Consider the following 25,703-nt stretch of genomic DNA (forward strand, 5'->3'; position numbering starts at 1 on the left):
GGCCAAGTCTGAGGTCCAAAGCACTCTGGAAAAGGTTTTCTTCCAGGATATCTCTGTACTTGGCCGCATTCATCTGTCCTTCAATTGCAACCAGTAGTCCTGTCCCTGCCCCCATAGCATGATGCTGCCATCACCATGTGTCACTGTTGGGATTGTATTGGGCAGGTGATGAGCAGTGCCTGTTTTCTCCACACATACCCCTTAGAAATATCACCAAAAAGTTCTATCTTCATCTCATCAGACCAGAGAATCTTAGTCTGGGAGTCCTTCATGTGTTTTTTTTTTTTGCAAACTCTATGCAGGCTTTCATATGTCTTGCACTGTCTTCTGTCGGACTACTGTGCCATAAAGGTCCGACTGGTGGAGGGCTGCAGTGATAATTGACTTTGTGCAACTTTCTCCCATCTCCCTACTGCATATCTGGAGCTCAGCTACAGTGATCTTGAGGTTCTTCTTAAATCTCTCACCAAGGCTCTTCTCCCACGATTGCTCAGTTTGGCTGAACGGCCAGGTCTAGGAAGAGTTCTGGTGATCCCAAACTTCTTTCATTTAAGGATTATGGAGGCCACTGTGCTCCTAGGAACCTTGAGTACTGCAGAAATTCCTTTGTAACCTTGGCCAGATCTGTGACTTGCCATAATTACGTCTCTGAGCTCCTTGGGCACTTCCTTTAACCTCATGATTCTCATTTGGTCTGACATGCTCTGTGACCTGTGAGGTCTTATATAGACAGGTGCGCGCCTTTCCAAATCAAGTCCTATCAGTTTAATTAAACACAGTTGGACTCAAATGAAGGAGTAGAAGTATCTCAAGGAGGATCACAAGGAAATGGACATCATGTATGAGTGTCTGAGAAAAGGGTCTGAATACTTATTACCATGTGATATTTCATTTCAGTTTTTCTTAATTAAAATATTTTGAAAAATGTCTTCATTTTTTCTATCAAGATGGGGAATGGGGTGCAGAGTGTACATTACGGGGGAAAAAAATGAACAATTTTGAATTTACCAAATGGCTACAATGAAACAAAGAGTGAAACTTTTAAAGGGATCTGAATACTTTCCGTACCTACTGTAAATGTAGAAAAAGGATCCATAGTTGTAATTCCTTAGTGTATACGGTTGGAGAGAATATTCTGAGCTTCCTTTATATAGTCACTGTAGCTCCCGGTCCTGGTCCTAGCGCAGCACCCACATAACCCCGCTTCCAGGCCCTGGCGGGGTCCCTGTTGTCCTCACTTACCCAGCAGCGTCAAGCGCCTCTTTCTTGCCCCGAGGCCAGCAGCCCTTCTGTGAGTGCCCATAGGGAGCACTCGTGACCATGCCCCCTTTATTAAAGGAGCGGCGTCTCATTACCCAAAAGTAATTCCTGAGGTCACCCATTACCCTCCCTTTCGAGGAGGCACCTGAGCAACATTGCCTATTAGTGTGTCGCTAGTTCTCAGGTCCCATTATGCTACTGTGTCTAGCTCAGCTTGCTGTGTGCCAGTTCCAGTTCTGTTTCTAACCGGTGTCTCATCCTAGAGCCTGCTTACTACTGCCATCTCCATGCTGCCACATCTGAACTGCCAGCTCCGTGCTGCCACATCTGAGCTACCACCTCTGTGCCTGCCACGTCTGAACTACCATATCCATGCTACATCTGAGCTACCACCTCTGTGTTGTCAAGTCTGAGCTACACTACCTTCGTGCTGCCATATCCATACACATTAGCACCAGACATTGAGAAACTTATCCAGTCCGTAAGAGCCAACCTCCATTGGTCCTGACAGTCATGCATTTAGGCCTCCTGGGGCTGCACCTGACACTCCCTGCCTGTATAGGGGCTCCGTACAGGTTAGCTACTCTAGGGAAATCCGGTGTATGGCCCAGTGGGTCCACTCCCGGACGTCCGCCGCCCTTCGGCGACCATAACAGTCATTCCTGTTTTGGATGACTATTCCTTCCCCCTTTGTCGGCTGATAAAGTTAGTATATCTGAATCATTGCATAATGATTTCAGGGCAACTTTTTCTTTTTTTATTTAGGTTATTTTGGGTAGATGGGAGTGTAATATTTCTGATCTTATTGCACTCAAGACTCAACAAGACTTCTATGAAGCTGACCCCCTCTTTTGGAAACAAGTAACTAAAGAGAATCCTCTAGCAGATGTGAGGCCAATCTCAGCTTAAATGCATAAGAATGCAGAAAAGGACAGATTTATGACCGGTAGAGATAAGAGCAGCAGTTGAACAGAAAACTAGCAGTGCAATTCAAATCCTTTGTTTCTCCTTATAGAAAATATGATTTGAGGTTTTATGAACTGCATCAATATAACATAGGAAAGTCATTTTTTTCAAATTTGTGTTAAAGTGAAGAACGCAAAACATCATTCCGCATCATTGAGTGACGGTTTAGGTCCCACCCAATGGATATCGGCTAGATAGATGAAAATATCTATGCAATGTCTCCTATCTATGAACAGATAAAATCATGATATGAAAGATGACAGTAATATCTCCCACCTGGGATCCCCAGGGGCAAAGATATCGTAAAAGTTGGAAATTTCGTAATTTTCTAAGACGTAAGGGGGCTTTACACGCTACGATATCAGTGCCGATATCACTAGCGTGCTTCCCCACCCCCATCGTTTGTGCGACACGGGCATATCGCTGTCCGACGCACACAAAATCGCGCACCCCTGTCACACGGACTTACCTGCCCTAAGGGGGCGGGTCGTGCGGCGTCACAGCGACGTCACACGGCAGGCGTCCAATAGAAGCGGAGGGGCAGAGATAGCGGGATGTAAACAACCCGCCCACCTCCTTCCTTCCTTCCTTCTGCATAGCCGGTGGAGGCAGGTAAGATGTTCCTCGCTCCTGTGGTGTCACACACAGCGATGTGTGCTGCCGCAGGAACAAGGAACAACATCGCTAATGAGAGGTAAACGATTTTTTGTTTTAGGACGACCTCTCCGCGGCAAACGATTTTGGCCGCTTTTGCGATCGTTTTAGGTCGCACAAAAGTGTCACACACTGCGATATCGTTAATGATGCCGGATGTGCGTCACTAATGATGTGACCCTGATGATAAAACATTAACGATATCGGAGCGTGTAAAGCCCCCTTTAGACACATCCCATAGTTATCTGAAGTCCAGCCCTGTTAGGAGTTACCAGAGGGGAAGTATGTGGGTGTAACTGTGTTAATAGAAAGATAATGCCAATTATGATCCTTGTTCAATGAAGGAACATTGCCCATGTAGGATTGTTCCATGTTCCATTGGAGTCCTTCCCTCCAGAAATCTGAAGCCATTTCTGTGACACAGGTTCAGTAATTTTCTTTCGTTATTCCCTTTTATTTTATGTAATTGTATATGCTGTATTGTTTTTTTCCCCTTTGTAATATCTGTTGTACATTTTTATAAACACTGCCTACTTTTCAGATTAAATATATAAAATGTAATAGCGTATGCATTTGGGATGTAGTTTATAGATTAAGAGGAACAAACCTACCTGTAACATGTGTCCAGTCGAGCGATTGTTGGTGGCAGCTAGTAGTAGTTCCTTTCATTATTGTTGGTAGTGACTGCACCGAGGTATAGATATATTCCAGAGATAGAAACAATCTATATATACTATATCTTCACTGGGAGCTTTTCAATAATCGGCCTACTAGTGGAAACAGACATGGCCTCCTCCATTAATTGTTGGTCAATTGTGTAATTATCCTGACAATTGGGGGCAGCAGAGCACTGTTCGTGACATCCTATATCACATGTTTTTGTGTTTGGGGGAATAATCCTTATTCATTGTGATATTTAAGGGTTAATTTACATATGATTGTGTGAAGGTCCATGAATAAGAAGAAATTATCCATTGTATTTGTGGGACAAATTGAGAGTATTTTAGATACCACAATCGACTCCATTTCCAGCAATGTGTCACTTACTTGGCTGCTTGTTGAAGTGTTTGATAAAAATTAGTTTTATCTTCTGAAGATCTATCAGTTCTCGAAATGCTGCTCTGTGTATAACCTCACCCACACCACTGATTGGCAGCTAGCTGTGTACATGAGCATAGACAGAAAGCTGCCAATCTGGGGTGAGGGCGGGATTATACAGAACTTATGGAGATGGAGGATACATGGCAGCAGGTTTACCAGTTCTTTAGTGATCATCCCCTAGTGGTAATACAGTGATTTTATCAAAATTACAGCAAGCAGCCCAGTAAATAACATCATTGGAATCAGAGTCCCTTTATATTATTCTGATTTTTAAGTAAGTGGTAAACATTTAGTGACAAATTCCCAATAAATTTACCAAACCCACCATAGGTATCAAATTTTACTTGCTCTTCATCAAGGGATAGACCCTTTTTAGTTCTGGTCTCTTCTACACTGTAATAAAGGTTTGTGGGTGGATATGAGCGAACCTGAACAGTAAAGTTCGTACTGAATACAGACTTTATAAAAAAAAAAAAATCAGTGTTTGAGTTTGGGTGCTTTTTGTATCCTAACCACTTGACGTAGCATCGGTGTGTTTGGGTATGCCCGGTGCTCAGTAAAGTACAGTGTTTGAATGGCTTTCACGGGGGGTAAAAAACATCGTTATAGGATATATTGTGTACAAGAAAAAAAACTCCGCCCTCCCTTCCACAGAAATGCTCTGCTTATGCAAGGTTGCATGTGGGCGGAGACCCAAACTGCCCAATCAGTGACTTCCATTGGGGTTCAAATCAAGTCCGGGTCCCGAACTGAACTTTATCTAAAGTCTGGCTCAAAAAGCCGAACCCATACTTCAACGGGTGCGCTCATCTCTATTTGTGGATAGCCCCATTAGAAAAATAACCACTTGGATATCAGACATAAAATTCTTTTGGATTTTTTTCATAACAAAATTATCCTTTGTAAAGGGATCGTTTTTATAACATAAATGGCCTAATTTTCGCAGGGGCCACTCCTGATTCATGAAGTGGTGCATGCCTCTTCATGAATCTGGAGCATTTGGAGTGGCATGTGCCTCCTTGTGTCATGCTAGAAATATTACTCCACACAGGGACTGGAGATTTCTGGCATAGGAAACACCACAGCTCGTCATGAAACAAAGGCGCTGTGCTATCACGCACCTGTCCTACCCAAACTCTGCCAATTTTGGAGTGAAAATGCCAAAAGCCAGCAAAATTTGGCACAACTCTGAATTGATACAAATTTTTGTCATTTTTTTTGGCATAAAAGCTTTGATGAATTAAGACCAGAGTGTCTTAACAACTTTCACATATCTAGGATGCATAGTGTGATTCAATTCTTCCACTGTCCTGACCGGGTATTAATCTATACTGGCTATATAGTACAATTGAAAGGGAAGGGGAAAATAATGCCCTATCACTAGGAAAAGGGGTAAGTGGCGACCCCTGACAATAACCTGCAGCTCACAGTCACTGACCTCACTAACCCTATACAGGTTCTGCACCTATCGCCGAGCAGTAATACCTCACCCTAGGCAAACCCTGATCTGGGACCAAAGGAAGGATAGTAGATATGAGCTCTTCATCAACGCCACTAACGCTAAGGGAGACAAAAGGAAACAATACAGCGGAAACACAAATGCTACCACCTGAGCCCAGGTAGATAGCAAATGTCAAACACATGTTAGGATCAATTTTCACAGAAGTCTCTGGAACAACAAGAGGAGACAACCACTGCAGACCACAGCCAGGTACAACTATAAACCACACACACAAAGCACCCAAGGGTGAGCTTTATAAAGGAAGTCAGAGGCCCGCAACTCAGAAGAAAAACTGACAGTTTCCCAGGGTCAGAAAGCCCACAGCTGCAGAAACAGAAAACTGTCAGATAACAGCACATGCTGCCAATCTGTGGGATTTGCTAACACTCGTAGCCACCGGATTGTCTGCCAACCATGACACCTCTGTGACATCCCCTCACTATTTTTGTGCAAAATGTCTACACCTCTGCCTTAACTCCAGAGGTTCTGAGGCAAAATCATCACATCTAAACAATAAAGACAGGCATGAAGAATATACATTTTACAAGCATTTATTAACAAAACAACAAGTTTGGAAATGCAACTATATACAATGTGATATACTTAATAGTTCCTATCTCCAATCTGGGGCTGCGCTTTTTAGTAAATAAAGCAGTGGGCAAACTGAGATTAGTGAATTATCTAAATATAATTCAGTATAAAAACATTTCACAAATATTTCTAAAGGCTGTCAAAATACCAAACTTACTAGCAAAGTCAAGCCTGAATTTACATTTTGTGGGATATGTAGAGCGAAATCTCACAAATATTTGCAGCTGCTCTAAGCACGAGACATTCCTCTCTCAACTAATCTAGCGCTGTCACATACTTCTTTAAGGTTTTACTGAACTGCTTAAGAAGGATGCCGCAGAGCTGGGGTCGTAGAGCTCACTCTTCCACTGTCAGAGTGATCGCTGAGGGTTGTGGGATCTCACAATCTGGACGTTCCTTTCGGGAAACATTAGAAACACCTCCAAAACTTTTGGTACTGGATTGTATTTAGAAAATTCACTAATCTGTGGCTCTCCACTGCTTTAGTAAATAAAAAAAAGACAGCCTCAGATTTATGATAAGCACTATTGAAAGAAAAAGTCATCAAACACATTCGGCTAGAGATTCGGGGATATTACCCCTGTAACCATGTCAGCAGCAGATCAGTGCATCATGGCCATATTTCTTGCTTCAATCTTTTTCCCTATTTTCTTCCTTCAAAACTTAGGTGTGTCTTATCGTCCGAAAAATACGATAAGTTTAAAAAGAAAGAAAATGGTTCTTTCCTTCACCAATTCTTACTTGAGAAATTGTAGCCTATTTTTGGATAAAACCCTTTGAATTATACTACATCATAATGGCTTCTCCGCTCTGTTGGTTTTCTGATGGTCGGCAAGACTTGATTTACCAGTTAAACATTTCAAATATTCACAAAGCCAGGGAAGGAGTCTTGCGAGGATAATTTGCATATTCCCAGTGCCTTCTGGGATAAGTGAAGAGTCACCGCGAGCTCAAGGAGAACCGGGTTTTGGCCGTTACAGCCGGAAGGAAGACTTCTGAAAGCCAGGGAAGGAGTCTTGCGAGGATAATTTGCATATTCCCAGTGCCTTCTGGGATAAGTGAAGAGTCACCGCGAGCTCAAGGAGAACCGGGTTTTGGCCGTTACAGCCGGAAGGAAGACTTCTGAAAGCCAGGGAAGGAGTCTTGCGAGGATAATTTGCATATTCCCAGTGCCTTCTGGGATAAGTGAAGAGTCACCGCGAGCTCAAGGAGAACCGGGTTTTGGCCGTTACAGCCGGAAGGAAGACTTCTGAAAGCCAGGGAAGGAGTCTTGCGAGGATAATTTGCATATTCCCAGTGCCTTCTGGGATAAGTGAAGAGTCACCGCGAGCTCAAGGAGAACCGGGTTTTGGCCGTTACAGCCGGAAGGAAGACTTCTGAAAGCCAGGGAAGGAGTCTTGCGAGGATAATTTGCATATTCCCAGTGCCTTCTGGGATAAGTGAAGAGTCACCGCGAGCTCAAGGAGAACCGGGTTTTGGCCGTTACAGCCGGAAGGAAGACTTCTGAAAGCCAGGGAAGGAGTCTTGCGAGGATAATTTGCATATTCCCAGTGCCTTCTGGGATAAGTGAAGAGTCACCGCGAGCTCAAGGAGAACCGGGTTTTGGCCGTTACAGCCGGAAGGAAGACTTCTGAAAGCCAGGGAAGGAGTCTTGCGAGGATAATTTGCATATTCCCAGTGCCTTCTGGGATAAGTGAAGAGTCACCGCGAGCTCAAGGAGAACCGGGTTTTGGCCGTTACAGCCGGAAGGAAGACTTCTGAAAGCCAGGGAAGGAGTCTTGCGAGGATAATTTGCATATTCCCAGTGCCTTCTGGGATAAGTGAAGAGTCACCGCGAGCTCAAGGAGAACCGGGTTTTGGCCGTTACAGCCGGAAGGAAGACTTCTGAAAGCCAGGGAAGGAGTCTTGCGAGGATAATTTGCATATTCCCAGTGCCTTCTGGGATAAGTGAAGAGTCACCGCGAGCTCAAGGAGAACCGGGTTTTGGCCGTTACAGCCGGAAGGAAGACTTCTGAAAGCCAGGGAAGGAGTCTTGCGAGGATAATTTGCATATTCCCAGTGCCTTCTGGGATAAGTGAAGAGTCACCGCGAGCTCAAGGAGAACCGGGTTTTGGCCGTTACAGCCGGAAGGAAGACTTCTGAAAACCGCGCGCCTAGCGGCGCGCGAGTTTTAGCCTGTCTTCTTCATTGTGAGCGTGAGTGAGCAAAGTGTGAGCAAAAGTAAGTGTGAGTAGAATTGTTTGTATTTAGTTGTTTAATTACTTAACATTTGTTTAGTGCTATCCCCATTAGAAAATGTGCTCCACTATTGCTAATGCGATCCAGTGTACATCTTGTCTCATGTATGCAGTCCTTGAAAAGCCGTTCGAGGGTGCATACTGTTGTTCGAGATGTGAGCAAGTTGCACATTTGGAAGCCCAGATACTGGATCTAAATGAGCAGCTGGCAACTCTGAGATGCATTAGCAATATGGAAAGGAGTTTGCTGCTCACTGAGCAGCAGCTTGCTGGGTCAGATGTGGGGGAGGATCGTAGTAGGGAGCGGCAGGACGGTGAGGTAGGTAGCTGGGTGACAGTTAGAAAGGGGGGTAAAGGGAAAAGTGCTAGGAAGGCTAGTCCTGAACTGACACACCCCAATAGGTTTGCAAACTTGGCAGATGAGGGGGATGTCATTACAGGGGTAGCATTGCTGCAGCAAGGCATGACCTCTGAACGCCAGAGGAGTGTCTGCTCCAGTAAGGGGGGGAATAGGAGTGCAGGGCAGGCAAGACAGGTACTGGTAGTGGGGGACTCAATTATTAGGGGGACAGATAGGGCAATCTGTCACAAAGACAGGGATCGCCGAACAGTGTGTTGTCTTCCTGGCGCTCGAGTTCGGCACATCGCTGATCGGGTTGACAGATTACTGGGAGGGGCTGGGGAGGACCCAGCGGTCATTGTACACATTGGCACAAATGACAAAGTTAGAGGTAGGTGGAAGGTCCTTAAAGATGATTTCAGGGAATTAGGTTGTAAGCTTAAAGCATGGACCTCAAAGGTGGTATTTTCGGAAATACTACCTGTGCCACGAGCCACACTAGAGAGGCAAAGGGAGATCAGGGAGGTTAACAGGTGGCTCAGGAATTGGTGTAGGAAAGAGGGTTTTGGGTTCCTGGAGAATTGGGCCGACTTTTCAGTTGGCTACAGATTCTATGCTAGGGATGGGCTGCATCTTAATGGGGAAGGTGCAGCTCTGCTGGGGCAGAAAATGGCTAGAAGGTTGGAGGAGTGTTTAAACTAGGAATGGGGGGCGAGGGTATTCACTTTATAGAAGGGGAATGTAGTGCAGATAGTGACCAGGGCACAAGTAATGAAATTGGGGGTGGTACGGGGGGAAGGGTTAGGACAGTTAATACAGTAAGCAGGAATACAGGTACAGAGTCATACGTAACGTGCATGTACACTAATGCCCGAAGCCTCACAAATAAGGTGGAGGAATTAGAATTAATATTGTTGGAAGAAAATTATGATATAGTGGGGATATCAGAGACATGGCTGGATGAGAGCTATGACTGGGCTGTTAATTTACAGGGTTATAGCCTATTCAGGAATGACCGTACAAATAAGCGAGGGGGAGGTGTGTGTCTATATGTAAAATCATCCTTAAAACCCATCCTGCGTGACAACATATGTGAGGGTACTGAGAATGTAGAGTCCCTATGGGTGGAGATAAGGGGGGGGAGAATGAATAATAAAATACTGATAGGGGTGTGTTATAAGACGCCGAATATTATGGAAGAGGTAGAGAATCTCCTCATAAAGCAAATTGATAAAGCAGCGAGTCTCGGAGAGGTAATTATTATGGGGGACTTTAACTATCCTGATATAAATTGGGGAACAGAAACTTGCAGTTCCAGCAAAGGAAATAGATTTTTGATAACAATGAAAGATAATTACCTTTCACAAATGGTACAGGACCCCACAAGAGGGGGAGCACTACTAGACCTTGTACTAACCAATAGGCCAGACCGCATATCAAATATACAAGTTGGGGGTTACTTGGGGAATAGTGATCACAAAATAATAAGTTTTCATGTATTCTTTAGTAAGATGTCTAGTAGAGGTGCTACAAGGACACTAAACTTCAGGAAAGCAAATTTTAAACGGTTGAGAGATGATCTTAGTGCAATAAACTGGGATGATGTACTAAGTAATAAAAGTACACAAAGCAAATGGGAGACTTTTATGAGCATCCTGAATAGGGCTTGTGCAGAAAATATACCCTATGGGAACAAACATGCTAGAAATAGGAGGAAACCCCTATGGCTAAATAGAGCTGTAAGGGAAGCAATAAAAGAAAAACAGAAAGCCTTAAAAGAATTAAAGAGGGTAGGTAGTGATGAGGCATTATATAATTATAGAAAATTAAATAAAATATGTAAAAAGCAAATTAAGTTAGCTAAGTTTGAGACAGAGAGACTCATTGCGAGAGAAAGTAAAAATAATCCTAAAATATTCTTTAACTACATAAACAGTAAAAAACTGAAAAGCGATAGTGTTGGCCCCCTTAAAAATAGTCTTGGTGAAATGGTGGAAGGGGATGAGGGTAAAGCCAACCTGCTGAATGACTTTTTTTCTACGGTTTTTATACAAGAAAATGCCATGGCAGATGACATGACCAGTGATACCATAAATTCACACTTGAATATTACCTGCTTAACCCAGCAGGAAGTACGCCGCCGCCTCGAAATCACTAAGGTTGACAAATCTCCGGGCCCGGATGGCATACACCCCAGAGTACTACAGGAATTGAGTTCTGTGATAGATAGACCATTATTTTTAATCTTCTCAGATTCCTTAATAACAGGGTCGGTACCGCAGGACTGGCGCATAGCAAATGTGGTGCCAATATTCAAAAAGGGGACAAAAACTGAGCCGGGAAATTATAGGCCGGTAAGTTTAACCTCTACGGTTGGTAAAATCCTTGAGGGTTTCTTGAGAGATGCTATATTGGAGTATCTCAAGAAAAATAACCTTATGACAGAGTATCAACATGGGTTTATGAGGGATCGATCCTGTCAAACTAATTTGATCAGCTTCTATGAAGAGGTAAGTTCAAGTCTGGACCAGGGAAATGCAGTGGATGTTGTGTATATGGACTTTTCAAAAGCTTTTGATACGGTGCCACACAAAAGGTTGGTACATAAAATGAGAATAATGGGGATAGGGGAAAATATGTGTAACTGGGTTAAAAACTGGCTAAGTGATAGGAAACAAAGGGTGGTTATTAATGGTACGTACTCGGACTGGGTCTCAGTTCATAGTGGGGTACCACAGGGGTCAGTATTGGGCCCACTTCTTTTCAACATATTTATAAATGACCTTGTTGGGGGCATGCGGAGTAGAATTTCAATATTTGCAGATGATACTAAACTCTGCAGGGTAATCAATACAGAGGAGGATAATTTTATATTACAGGGAGATTTATGTAAATTGGAGGATTGGGCTGAGAAGTGGCAATTGAAGTTTAATGTAGATAAATGTAAGGTCATGCACTTGGGTAGAGGAAATAACATTTATGATTATGTACTTAATCGTAGAACACTGGGTAAAACAGACACAGAAAAAGACTTGGGTGTATTGGTGGATGGTAAACTTCACTTTAGTGGACAGTGTCAGGCAGCTGCTGCCAGGGCTAATAAAATAATGGGATGTATTAAAAGAGGTATAAGTGTTCATGAAAAAAATATAGTTCTACCTCTGTACAAGTCACTAGTGCGACCACACTTAGAATACTGTGTACAATTCTGGTCACCGATATATAAGAAGGACATAGCTGAACTAGAGAGGGTGCAGAGAAGAGCCACCAAGATTATTAGAGGAATGGGTGGGCTGCAATACCAAGACAGGTTATTAAACTTGGGGTTATTTAGTTTGGAAAAACGAAGGCTTAGGGGGGATCTAATCACAATGTATAAATATATGAGGGGACAGTACAGAGACCTTTCCAAAGATCTTTTTACACCAAGGCCTGCGACTGGAACACGGGGGCATCCACTACGTCTTGAGGAAAGAAGGTTTAATCATAATCACAGACGAGGATTCTTTACTGTACGAGCAGTGAGACTATGGAACTCTCTGCCACATGATGTTGTAATGAGTGATTCACTACTAACATTTAAGCAGAGCCTGGACGCCTTTCTTGAAAAATGTAATATTACCAGTTATGTATATTAGATTTTATGACAGGGTATTGATCCAGGGAACTAGTCTGATTGCCGGATGTGGAGTCAGGAAGGAAATTTTTTCCCCATTGGAACTTGTTTGCCACATTGGGGTTTTTTTGCCTTCCTCTGGATCAACATGTTAGGCTACAGGTTGAACTAGATGGACTTAGAGTCTCCCTTCAACCTTAAAAACTATGATACTATGATACTATGATACAACATGAAAAAGTTCCTTCCCTGTGTGGCTTCTTCAGATGTTTAACAAGATCTGATTTCTGAGAATAACATTTTCCACATTCAGAACAGAAAAATGGTTTATCCCCTGTGTGAAGTTTTCCCATGAACAACAAGAGTTGATTTCCTAGTAAAACATTTGCCACATTCCAGGCATGAAAATGGCTTCTCCCCTCTATGAGATCTTTCATGCCTAAAAAGAACCGATTTATGAATAAAACATTTCCCACATTCTGAACATGAAAATGGCTTCTCCCCTGTATGAGATCTTTGATGCACAATAAATTCTGATTTCCAGTTAAAACATTTCCCACACTCTGAAACTGAAAATGGCTTCTCCCCTGTGTGATTTTTCTGATGTCTAACAAGATGTGGTTTCTGAATAAAACATTTCCCACATTCTGAACATGAAAATGGCTTCTCCCCTGTGTGAATTCTTTGATGCTCAACAAGATTTGATTTCTGAATAAAACGTTTCCCACATTCTTGACATGAAAATGGCTTCTCCCCTGTGTGATATTTTTGATGGTCAACAAGATTTGATTTTCGAGCAAAACATTTTTTACATTGGGGGCAAGAAAACGGCTTTTCGTGTGTGTGAACTTTTTGATGTTCAGCAAGATTTGATTTCCTGGTAAAACATTTCCCACACTCTGAACATAAAAATAGCTTCTCCCCTGTGTGAATTTTCTGATGTGTAACAAGGTTTATTTTCTGAATAAAACATTTCCCACACTCTGAACATGAAAATGATTTCTCCCTTGTAGGAGCCGTTTCATGTTGCACATCCCTTCTGTAACTTTTATTTTGCTTACAATTCTGTGATAAATCGGAATTTTTGACTTGTTTGAAAAGATCAGATGATAGAGCTTTCCGAGGAAGGACTGGAGGTATATCTGGGACAACAGCATGCTCTTCATCTGTATCATGTGTGATAATTTCATCATCTGTTATAAATTCTGAAGATATTAGATTTCCATCTGAACTCCCAATACAGTCATCTGCTAAAAATAAACACAATGTTATTATTTTTTAATGATAATATCTTGAAAGTTAATTTATTTTTTTAAATTATAACATCAGAAATTAAATTAGGAAAAAAATGTATTTTTAATCTGTTGGCCAATTTTGACATCTGTTACATCTTCGTTAATTCGGATCTCCCATTCCTAGCACCAGTTCTCTGGAATGTACTACAGTAAATAATCTGTACTGTTGTCACAATATGACTGCAGGATAATGAGGGACAAAGTGCTCCTATACTGTCCCTCAAGCTAGGTGACCTTAAGCTATTCCTAACCTCTGGATTACCCCTGAAGATGGAGATGATGGAGTCTTGTGCCTTACTATTCTGCTGATGAGATCTAATCTGTAATCCCCCGGGGAAGGAAGGGGCAGGAATATGATGGAAACACAGAATAAGACAGACGGGAAAAACAGATTAAGACAGATGAAACACATTAAAAACTCACAGAAATAAAAAGTGAAAGACTAAAAAGAAAAGCAAGAGCAGGAAGGCAGCAACTAAAAGACAACAAGGGTTAAAACCAGAACAGCTGACAGTAATAATACACAACAACCACCCGTAAGTCTGGATCACAACACCTGACCAGACCAGTATAGGTAACCTATAGCTGGCATTAATGAAATAATCCAGCCAGCATATACAGGAGGGGAGCAAATGATACCTTCTCCTCTACAGCATGGGGTCAAAGATATTAACAAGCAGCCCCGCAGAGAATAACTCTTGTTAGCCTGCTCAAGTCTATGGTTCGATGCCTGCATCTCCCTGCACTGCTCACAGACATCAGAGAAGTTAACATGCAACGTACAAGAATCTATCATTTCCATAGATCCTGACGCTGCCATGACAGTTGGCAAAATCTGCAAAAATCTCCTTGCAACATTGATCCACAACATAGACATTTTCAAAGAGATTTTTTTTTCCGAAAATAAAATAGTTACAGACAGATGCCAGATATTTAACGGGGTTGTCCGGGACAACGATTGTGACGATGTACATTGAAAAATTACGTCAGGGCCTGGAGTGAGATTTTTGGCATAGGGAATGTCGCAGTTTGTTACGAATTAGAGAAGTGGTGGCATCACAAGCTTGTTCTGGCTGAGCTTTGCTCATTTTGGCAAAGCTGTTTAAAATTGGCATGTACACACACACACACACACACACACACCAGCCTGTCTCCTCTTCACCTCTAGACTCCTGCAATTAAGACCTTTGCTCACATGACGTGATGTCGAAAAGGTTTTTAAGCAGTCCTATAATCGGCATATAAACACTGGTGCCCCTAGGAGAATGGGAGCCCTGTGATATTGCCCAGTTTGTTCTCCCTTTACCCTAATGCCAGTCCTGCATGCCAGCCTGTCATCTTTTCAGTTCTTTAGACTCCTGCAATTAGGAGACCTTTCGTTACATCTTGTCACATGAGTTTGAAGTCATCAGAGGTCTCAGAATAACACTGATGGGGTTCCTAAGATAGTGTAGTTCCTGAACAATTGCTCCCAAAGCTGGCCCTGACTGTAACTAGGGCTTATTTTTGGAGTAGGGCCTATTTTTCAAGTATCCTCCACAAATCCCGTAAATTCATGCTAGGTCTTATTTTCGGGGTAGGTCTTATTTTCAGGGAAACAGGGTATTCATGAACCCTCTGCAGGTCTTTGAGTTGCCTTCATAACAACATAGAGAAGGCACTAGAAACATACAGCAGAAGAAGCAGAAGCAAAGAAAACACAGCTGAAAAAAAACAGCAGAAAGTCTAAAAATGTAAATACAAAATAAGTGCAAAAAGTAGATGAGTAGATATCTCTTACTGGATAGAGCTGGAGGAAACACATCCTGAGGAACATCGGGATCTTCTTGTTTACAGTCCTGTGGGAGAAGAGAACGGGGACATCTCTCTGGTGTTGTCCTCTTACTGGATAGAAATGGAGGAGACACATACAGGGACTGAATTCATTCCTTACATACAGATAATTATAGGTCGTGTGTATTTAGTCCTGTCTATTACCTGGTGATGTGAGGGGCTGGGGAACCTCCATCATGACGTCCTTGTACAGATCTTTGTGTCCTTCTAAATACTCCCACTCCTCCATGGAGAAATAGACGGTGACGTCCTGACACCTTATAGGAACCTGACACATACAATGATACCGTCACCCCCCGATCCCTACATAGCGTTACTGTATAATGTCCCAGCATTCCCAGCAGTGTCACCTCTCCAGTCAGCAGCTCAATCATCTTGTAGGTGAGTTCTAGGATCTTCTGGTCATTGATGTCCTCATGTATCGGCGGGTGAGGTGGAGGCCCCGTGATTGGGCTCAGGGGTCTTCCCCATCCCTCAGACACAGGGGCCTGACAGCGCTCACTAGAGGTCTTCTTCACTACTGTGTAATCCTGGTTATGGAGAGACACAGTAATAAATCTCACTCCAGACATTTCCAGAGTCCTCACCTCTCCAGTTCTGTCCATCTGTTATTCCCATAGATAAGAATGATGTAATGTGACGTCATCAGAATCTCTCACCTCTCCAGTAAGCCGGAAGAGGATCTCTAGGGTGAGGTGTAATATCCTCTCCGCCATCTTGTCCCTGTCCATATCATCCTTCACGGGGCAATCAGGAGAATTCTCTTCAATAGAAGATCTCCACTGAGAGGATCTGACATTATAAGGACCTGAATGGGAAGGAGATGAGTCGATATGTAAAATACTGCAGATAATAATAGAGGTAAGATATCTCTTAGGAATAGGAAAAAAAATTCTACATGAAATGTGCTATGTAATCATGAAAGTAGCACATTGTATTTATATTGCTATAAAAACAATGAAAAGTGATGAATTATCCATATTGCACCTAGAATGGTAATAATGAAAATGTTGGCTCATCAAGCAAAAAACAAGTCCTCACTCAACTCCATCGACGCAAAAAGAATAATGTTACCGGTGTCAGAAAATGGCGACACAAACTGATTTTTTCTACAAAAGTGATTTTTATTCACCACTAGAGATCAGTGAACCTGAAGTTCAGTGTTCGGTACGAACTCAGACTTTTCCAAGAAGGTGCGGAGATCGGATGCTTTACGTATGTAAACCATTCTCACGAGCATCGCTGTGCTTGGGTACGCTTGGTGCTCAGTCCGGTGTGAGCCGTTTGCAGTGTTTATCGGCTCGCACTGGGGGTAACAACAGCATGATCGGAAGCATACCTCCCAACTTTTCAAGAAAGGAAAGAGGGACAAAGTATGCGGCGCGATGCGTGCGCCGCGGCAAACTTTGACCACGCCCCTAGTCACACCCCTAGCCACACCCATTTAGCAGTAAGGGTCATTCAGCAGATGCCCCGGACTGTTCATTCATATTTATAGCAGTCAGAATTTTTTTATATTTCTGTGTCACTATATGACATGTTGCTTATTTGTGCCTATCAATCCGCAGAATTCAGCGGCGTCTTTTCATGGAATCACATCCACTTTTCTTGGACAATTAAACACAGCAGAATAAATGTGCAAAGAAACAGCAGAAAAAAATGCAGCACTTACACTACATGTGAATATGGACTAATTGTCCAAGCAAAGTGGATGAGACGTCCTGAAATCTCCGCTCCTGGTGCGTGGAAAGACGCCGCTGAACTGTGCGGATTTGGTGTTTCTTTCTTTATAAGCTTCAGGATTCACATCAGCAACAAACATGTATCAAATAAGGGGGACAATGTATAAAAAATACCGCAAACACGCAATAATCAGAGAACATTGTTATTGCACTCGTGTAGCGGACACCTGCAGAAAAAATGCAGCATTTACGCTATGTGTGAACACGGCCTCAGTGATCCATTTTTATTACATTTTATATGGGTTTTAATAAAGAAAAATAATAAATTGCGCCTTTTTTTTCCCGCCATTTACCGATCCCCATAAATAATCTGATCGCTGTGTTGTTCAGGTCATTACGATTACAAGGACACCAAATATGTCCATGTTATTTGCTGATTTGTAATGTTTATTATTTTATAAAAAAGTGCAATAAAATTACATTATTCTATTTTTTTTATTATTTTTAGTAACTTTATTAGAAGAAAAAAAATCCTCTTTTCCTCTCCCTCTAGAATACAGGACATAGAGATGCTGCTCTGTACAATGTAGCTGTGTCCTGTGTAATCTGCTGTGTAAGAGGCTGCATTGTAGGTTCATTTATGTGAAATCCTCCCTCTGACATCATCAATCCTAGTGGCTCAACAGCTAGAGCAGCTAGGAAAGCCAGGAGGTTGCTGGACACAAGTTTTGAACGTTGCTGGTTTGAATCCAAGGTGGTGAAGATAAAAAAAAATTGTATTTGTATTTTTTTCCTCATTTCTTTATAGTAGTTTTATGGGAACAAATGAATCTTTCACCAACATTGAGATACAGTATTTATCTATCTCTATCCCTCTATCTATCTATGATTCTATCTATCTATGATTCTATCTATCCATCTATGATTCTATCTATCTATGATTCTATCTATCCATCTATCTATGATTCTATCTATGATTCTATATATGATTCTATGATTCTATCCCTCTATCTATCTATGATTCTATCTCTATCTATTATCTGTCGTGTATCTATATATCCCTCTATCATCCATCCCTCTATCATCCATCCATCCCACTATCATCCATCCCTCCCTCTATCCCTCCCTTTATCTCTCCATTCATCCCTCCATTCATCCCTCCATTCATCCCTCTATCCCTCCATTCATCCATCCATCCCTCCCTCTATCCCTCCATTCATCCCTCTATCATCCATCCATCCCTCCCTCTATCATCCATGCATCCATCCCTCCCTCTATCCCTCCATTCATCCCTCCATTCATCCCTCTATCATCCATCCCTCCCTCTATCCCTCCATTCATCCATCCATCCCTCCCTCTATCTCTCCATTCATCCCTCCATTCATCCCTCTATCCCTCCATTCATCCCTCCATTCATCCATCCATCCATCCCTCTATCCCTCCATCATCCATCCATCCCTCCCTCTATCCCTCCCTCTATCCCTCCATTCATCCATCCATCCCTCCCTCTATCCTTCCATTCATCCCTCTATCCCTCCATTCATCCCTCCTTCTATCCCTCCATTCATCCCTCTATCATCCATCCATCCCTCCCTCTATCCCTCCATTCATCCCTCTATCATCCATCCCTCCCTCTATCCCTCCTTTCATCCCTCTATCCCTCTATTCATCCCTCCTTCTATCCCTCCATTCATCCCTCTATCATCCATCCATCCCTATATCCCTCCATTCATCCCTCTATCATCCATCCATCCCTGCCTCTATCCCTCCATTCATCCCTCCCTCTATCATCCATCCATCCCTCCCTCTATCCCTCCTTTCATCCCTCTATCCCTCCATTCATCCCTCCTTCTATCCCTCCATTCATCCCTCTATCATCCATCCATCCCTCCCTCTATCCCTCCATTCATCCCTCCATTCATCCCTCTATCATCCATCCATCCCTCCCTCTATCCCTCCATTCATCCCTCCATTTATCCCTCTATCATCCATCCATCCCTCCCTCTATCCCTCCATTCATCCATCCCTCCATCCATCTTTGCAGCTGAATAATCTGCTTCTGGTGTCTGCAGTATAGAGGTCAAGATAACAAAATCTTCCTATTGTTTTCAAGTAAAATATATCTTTGTACCGTGTTAGCCAGTAGAGATAAAAAAATTGTTTAAAAGAACAGAGAGTCCTCAGTGGTTGATACCTTTTAATGGCTAACTGAAAAGATGGTAATAATTGCAAGCTTTCGAGACTACTCAGGTCTCTTCATCAGGCATGGTATAACACAAAATCTGAAGAGTCACGTATTTATACACAACAGGACTTAGAATAGTGCAGTAAAAAAAAAAAAAAAAAAAAAAAAAAAAAAGAACAAGTTATATGAAACAGAACTATCTCTATGGCAGGGGGACAAGCTGTTAAAAGAACAGCTTGTCCCCCTGCCATAGAGATAGTTCTGTTTCATATAACTTGTTCTTTTTTTTTTTTTTTTTTTTTTTTTTTTACTGCACTATTCTAAGTCCTGTTGTGTATAAATACGTGACTCTTCAGATTTTGTGTTATACCATGCCTGATGAAGAGACCTGAGTAGTCTCGAAAGCTTGCAATTATTACCATCTTTTCAGTTAGCCATTAAAAGGTATCAACCACTGAGGACTCTCTGTTCTTTTAAACAATTTTTTTATTGTTTTCAATACAGGCAGTGGCTCAGTGGTAAAGCTGCTGCCTTTGAAACAATGAACTCACAGTTCCATGAGTTCGAGTCCCGGCCGCCCCGAAAATCCAGAGCCGATGATAATTTAATTTATTCACTCCACTGAGGGGAGGAGCCGGGACATCAGCTGTGAGCCACGGGAGTGCGGTACAGACCTGATAAGTCGTGGCAGTCCCGCAGAATCCGGGACGGTTGTGAGGTATGTCAGAAGTAGTGGGCACCCCCCCAAAAAAAATAAAAAATATAGAAAAAAACCCACCAACTCTCCTGTGGAAGTGATCTGTTTATGGCTGCATGTGGGTGAAAACGCGAACTGCCCAATTAATGACTTCAAATGAAGTTTAAGTCAAGTTCAGGTCCTACTGCAGTTTCACCAAACAAATTTAGTAATGTTTAATAAAAACAGACTTCAAGCAACAGTCTCCTTATTATTAACCTATGGTGGATAAAGATTTAGCTGCCTGTCAAGCTTCACACGCCTCAGTTCTCGTGTAGGGAGGACAGAACAAGGGCTTACATTTTATGTATACTCAAAAAAGCCCCCAAAATCCTACTAGGGCTTATTTTCAGGGTTTTATGGAAACAGGGTATAAAAAGCTGATGGTGCCTTCTCCCTCATACACAGAGGATATGGTCACTGCTGAGTCATTATATCAGCCCCAGTTAGAAGGGAAGTAAGATGAAAATAACAAATACTTAAATACAGAACTACTCTCCCCCCCAAATGTGTGAAATATAGGAAGATACCACTGTCAATCCAAATCTTATTAGCTCCAATCAGGTAAAGAAAACAGCCACATATACAAAATAATAAGTGTTACAAAATAGCTAAGAAATATGTACATGTGGTCATAAACATATATTATGACAATGTCCGACTTTCAGTCATACGGATAGCTCAGATGAGGTTTTAGTTATTGCTCAGTATACAGTGATCTGTGGTTGTATACGCGCTCTCAGCACTGACTGACAGCAGGTTCTAATGCTGAGCGGCTTGTTAGTCACTGTAGGGGGGGCAGGGTATATACCGTATTTTTCGTTTTATAAGACGTACCCCAAATTTAGAGAAAAAAAAACGAAAAAAAACCATGGGGTCCGTTTTATAATCCGGTGGTGTCTTACCGGAGGGGAGTGGCAGCGATGGTCACAGGAGGCAGGGGCAGTGATGGAGTAGGCGATGCTGCGGGTGGTGCAGAGGAGGACACAGATACTCACTGTGGGCTGAGGTGCTGCTCTGTCCTGGTACTGTGGGTTCTGCTCTTTCATGGGGCACCGGGCTCTGCTCTTCTCTGCACTGGGGCTTCAAACAAATGGCGTCCGTAGTCAGCGCCTGCGCTAATGAGAGCTTTAGCTGAGATCTCAATCTGTGCATGTGCCGACTCTGGGCAGCATTAGCTGAAGTACTACCTGCCCTTGGCCACCAGATGCCTGCCATACAGATGCCGGTCGCACAGATGCCCACCGCCGGCCACACAGACGCTTGCCGCCGGTCACACAGATGCTATATTCAGATTTTAAGAAACACCCCTAATTTTTCTCCCAAAGTTTTGGGAGGAAAAGTGTGTCTTATAATCCGAAAAATACGGTATGTGGTAACAACAGACATTTCCCTTATTTTCCCACCAGTATCGCTCGACATCAGCAATAAAAACTCGATGCTGAAGTTGGTTTCTTATTGGTCCAGTTTCTTATTCGGATTTTTTTTTTCAGTTTTTTTTTTTTTTTACAGGTTTAACAACAAATGTAAAACAATCACAATACAGTGTGGAGTCATTAACCCTTTCCATAACACACTTTGATGCCACGTTTTATCACTTTTGTTGGTGCTTTTCAGTGTATTCACATCTGAGCTCCGTACTGCAGTGTAGTGTATTGGTTTTATTTTTGTTGCTAAAAACCTGCAAAAAAAACCCCCAAAACACAGAAAAAAATAATAAGAATTCAACTTCAGAGTCATCATAAAAAGCCATTTTTGTAATTCTGGCCAGTGTCACTTTATGAGGTGATAACTCTGGAGCTTCCTCGGATCTTAGTGATTCTGACTTGGTTTTTTCCTCACATATTGTGGTTCAGGATAGTTATAAATTTAGGACAATAATTTTTGTATTTCTGAAGCAAGCGGAAAATTGATGAAAATTTTTAAAATATTTTTTTTTATTTTTCTGCCCATAAACCAGAGATTCTGTCACACAAATAGATAATAAATCACATTTCCCACATGTCACTTTACATCAGCACAAGTTTTGATACCACATTTTTGGGGTTAGGAAGTTAGAAGGGGTCAAAGTTCATCAGGAATTTCACATTTTCAACAAAATTTACAAATCCATTTTTTAGGGCCCACATCACATTTGCAGTGACTTTGAGAGGCCGAGGTGGCAGAAAATTCCCAATAGTGACCCCATTCCAAAAATTGCACCCCTCAAAGTGCTCAAAACCACATCAAAGAAGTTTATTAACCCTTCAGGTGCTTCACAGGAACTAAAGCGATGGTGAATGAAAAAAATATATAATTTTGCCTAAAAATGTTGCTTTAATCCCAATTTATTCACTTTTAGAAGACATAACACAACAAAATGGACCCCAAAATTTATTCCCCAGGTTCTTCTGAGTTTTGGGACAGCTATAAATACTGTAGATGTTTTTAAACCCAGCTTAGTGGAAAGGACAATTCATGATATGTTATGGCCTTATGCCAATACGTTCATAAATGGGACTAGTGAAACCTGTAGTAACATATCGGGAAATTTAATGTGTAATGATTCCTTTGAATATCAAGCAAATGCCAAAACACATGATATTCAAGGCAGCTTTTCAGATAATATTGCTTTTAGTTTTAATATACATAGTAGTAAAAGTGATTATATTTGTGATTCAAAGTTTATCCAAACAAAATTTGTGGCAAAGTCAATGATAGTGTCCTATTAAAAACGATACCTCTTGGTCATGGTATAGTGTTTTCCGAGTGATCTTCCTCTAGTGGAATACTGATGATGGAAAATAATCCCTGGGATCAAGGACCGATTGTGATACCAATGTGATATGACTGATATGACTGTGATATGACTGAAGAATGAGTGTGATTATATAGGGATCATAATCAAAAGATATAGTGATCCCAGATATTAATTGATCCATCAATTATTCAGTATCAGAGAGATATGTCCTCTGGCTGACCCATTTTTACCATGATGAAGAATACGTGTCAGACAGATCTTGAGCAAACCACAATTATGAGGAAGTAACGTTTACAGTTCCACAGTCAGGAAACTCATGGTTAGTTGACAACAGGTGTAAGGAAGCTGGCATGTAAAATTCACGGCTCCTTGCAATATCTCCAGGAAACTGTGGTCGGCCAGTGGTCAACTGGCAAAATGTGCAGGAAGCTACTGGTGCCCACAGCAGCTTGTGGTCAAGTTACATGAACATGACTCAGCTGTCACATGCTGGTCACCAATTCACCACTCAGTGCACATGACGTACAAAGATTTGCTATAAAAAGACAGGACTCACTTAGTGAAGTTGGGGACATTTACAGGGCGCTCAAGTGGATGCACTGTTCCTGTGATGCAGATGTTGTTTCCTTCTCGGCGTGCTACAACATACGGTAATGTTGATGCATATTTCTGTTATTGTATATGATTCTATGACTATAAAGTAGTTCTAATGCCTATGTACCATTGATTATTCATGTGCTGTTAAAATAAATAATATCTTGCTATAAAGAATCTTAATATTCGTGCCTGATTAGGATATCAGTGAGCGCTTCATAAGTACGGGCTTTCAGCCCCTTTTTAGGAGAATTTAGCAAGACACTAGGAAATAGTGCCAGCCCTCCTGCAGAGATGTGAGTGTTGTCTGCAGGAGACCATAGCTGGCCGTGTCCACGATCAGGGTTTGGGCTGCTGCAGATCTTAGATATATTCTCCCCGCGGACAACACTCTCGTCTCCGCAGCAAACAACTGACATGCTGCGGCTTGGGAAGCTGCGCCACAAGTCAGTTTATGCTACAGAGATAAGAAGCACAGTGGGTAGGAGAATTCTAAAAATCCTTCCACAGGACGCAGCCAAAACACTCTGTGTCCAAAATGTTCATCGTGGACACATAGCCTAAAAAAGCTAGTATGGATGGATGGATGGATAGACAGAGGTAAAACACACATATAATGTCCCACCCCCTGCATATTCTAAACTGACACCATTTAGTCACTTTCATGTTTCACTAAAGGATGTTTAATAGAGATGATCGAACACCCTATTATTCGCTTTGACGGTTATCCAGCGAATACCTCGCCGCTATTTGAGTATTCGCAAATATTCATCCCCCAATGTAAGTCTATGGGAAACCAGAATAATTTTATGACGGACCTGTCGGTGACCTGTGGTGACTGAGGAAAAGGCTGAAATGGATGGGAAAAGGCTGAAACAGTATGGGCACAGCCTGTAGAAGGTGCTTGACTGCATTTCTGGTGTCTTTGAATAACGTGGTCAGAGCAGCACGCAGCGTTTATGTAGTCGCCAGAACAGCTCTCCAACCAAAGTAAAAGAGGGGAAATTGCTAAGAAACAGTTTCTAGTGCCTAATCACTGTAATAAAACGTCAAATCAGACCCCGACCTCCAAAAAAACACTTTAGCATATGTTCACACGTTTCATATTTTACATTTTTCCTTTTTCGATTAGAAAGAGCTGTAACTCATACATTATATTGGTGTCTGTCTCACACCTCCTTTTTTGGGACATATTTGAGAGCACTTTAAAAGGTCAGCTACAATGTGCCCATTGGGATGTTGACCTTGCCCTCCTCCTGCTCACCAGCACCACCGGCTCCATTGGCCCTCTAAGGGCCACTGGCTGTCCTCAAATCTGACTTCTTAGGGCTCTCAGGTGGACCCTGTAACATACACTGCGGAGGGATGGCAGTCATTTGTAGTTTTCTGCGTCCCCTATATTATTAGTGTGAAAGTTGGAATATGTACTCCATAACACTTTACAGTGCTATTGCTAATGTGGCCATTTGGATGTTGGCCTTGCCCTCCTCCTCCTCCTCCACCACCAACACCACCGATGATGATTGCATCTGATCAAAAGTAAGTTGGGAGCAGGAGGCATCATCGCCTGCTTCCTAGACCGCAGTTTGTGAAGTATGCAGCACCGTGGAAGTGGCAGTTGTTTCACACTGGAACTCGGGCTTTATTCCACTAGCTAACACCAAGGATTTCTAAAAATTCAGTTTCCCCAGGGGGAATGGTTCAAAGACCATGTAATACAGCATCAGAAGTTACTCCCAACAGCTTTTTTTAAAAAATTGGTAGGATAAGCAACAGGGCATAACATGCCAAGGAGTTTAATAAATTCAGTTTCCCCAGGGAATAATGGTTCAGACACCATGGAGCACTGCATCAGTAGGTACTCCCAACAGCTTATTTTTAGAAATTGGTAGGATTTTCAACAGAGCATAACATGCCAAGGAGTTTAATAAATTCAGTTTCTAACACCGCGAAAAGGTTGCGGAAAGCCTCTGTTCCCACAAGCCGATACGGCAACATCTCAAGGGCTATCAATCATGCAATGTGTGCAGTTATGGTTTCTGCCCTTGGAGGCATTTTCGCTTCTTTTCGAAGGTCTGTGGTATGGACAACTGAACGGAACGCTGGGACACCGAAGAGGATGTGGTCGTTGATGATTGAGTTTGGCCAACATCAGATTGGGAGAAGGAGGCATCAGCGTCACACCTTCTTGCACACCAGTTTGGGCAGCAAGCAGCCCAGGGGCAGTGGCAGAGTTTTTAGTCTGGAAATCGTGTTTTTACCTTGAGCTGTCAACCACCTAGTGGTGTGCTTGGCTAACATATGGTTTCTCATGCTGGAGGTGTCCAAGCTGGAAGTATTTCTGCCTCTGCTAAGCTTGGTCTGACAGATTT

General features: G+C 42.4%; 1 protein-coding gene across 1 annotated transcript in view; it reads right to left on the reverse strand.

Moving 5' to 3' along the window:
* LOC142259294 (uncharacterized) overlaps positions 1-25,703 on the reverse strand; it is a 130,799-nt gene that overhangs the window by 18,887 nt on the left and 86,209 nt on the right. The window contains 4 exon segments of the mRNA XM_075331768.1: positions 12,526-12,616; positions 12,618-13,516; positions 15,342-15,445; positions 15,539-15,657. Of these exon segments, the coding sequence (XP_075187883.1) occupies positions 12,526-12,616; positions 12,618-13,516; positions 15,342-15,445; positions 15,539-15,657 (1,213 nt within the window).

Source organism: Anomaloglossus baeobatrachus (genome assembly GCF_048569485.1).
Source record: "Anomaloglossus baeobatrachus isolate aAnoBae1 chromosome 5 unlocalized genomic scaffold, aAnoBae1.hap1 SUPER_5_unloc_6, whole genome shotgun sequence".
NCBI lineage: Eukaryota > Metazoa > Chordata > Amphibia > Anura > Aromobatidae > Anomaloglossus > Anomaloglossus baeobatrachus.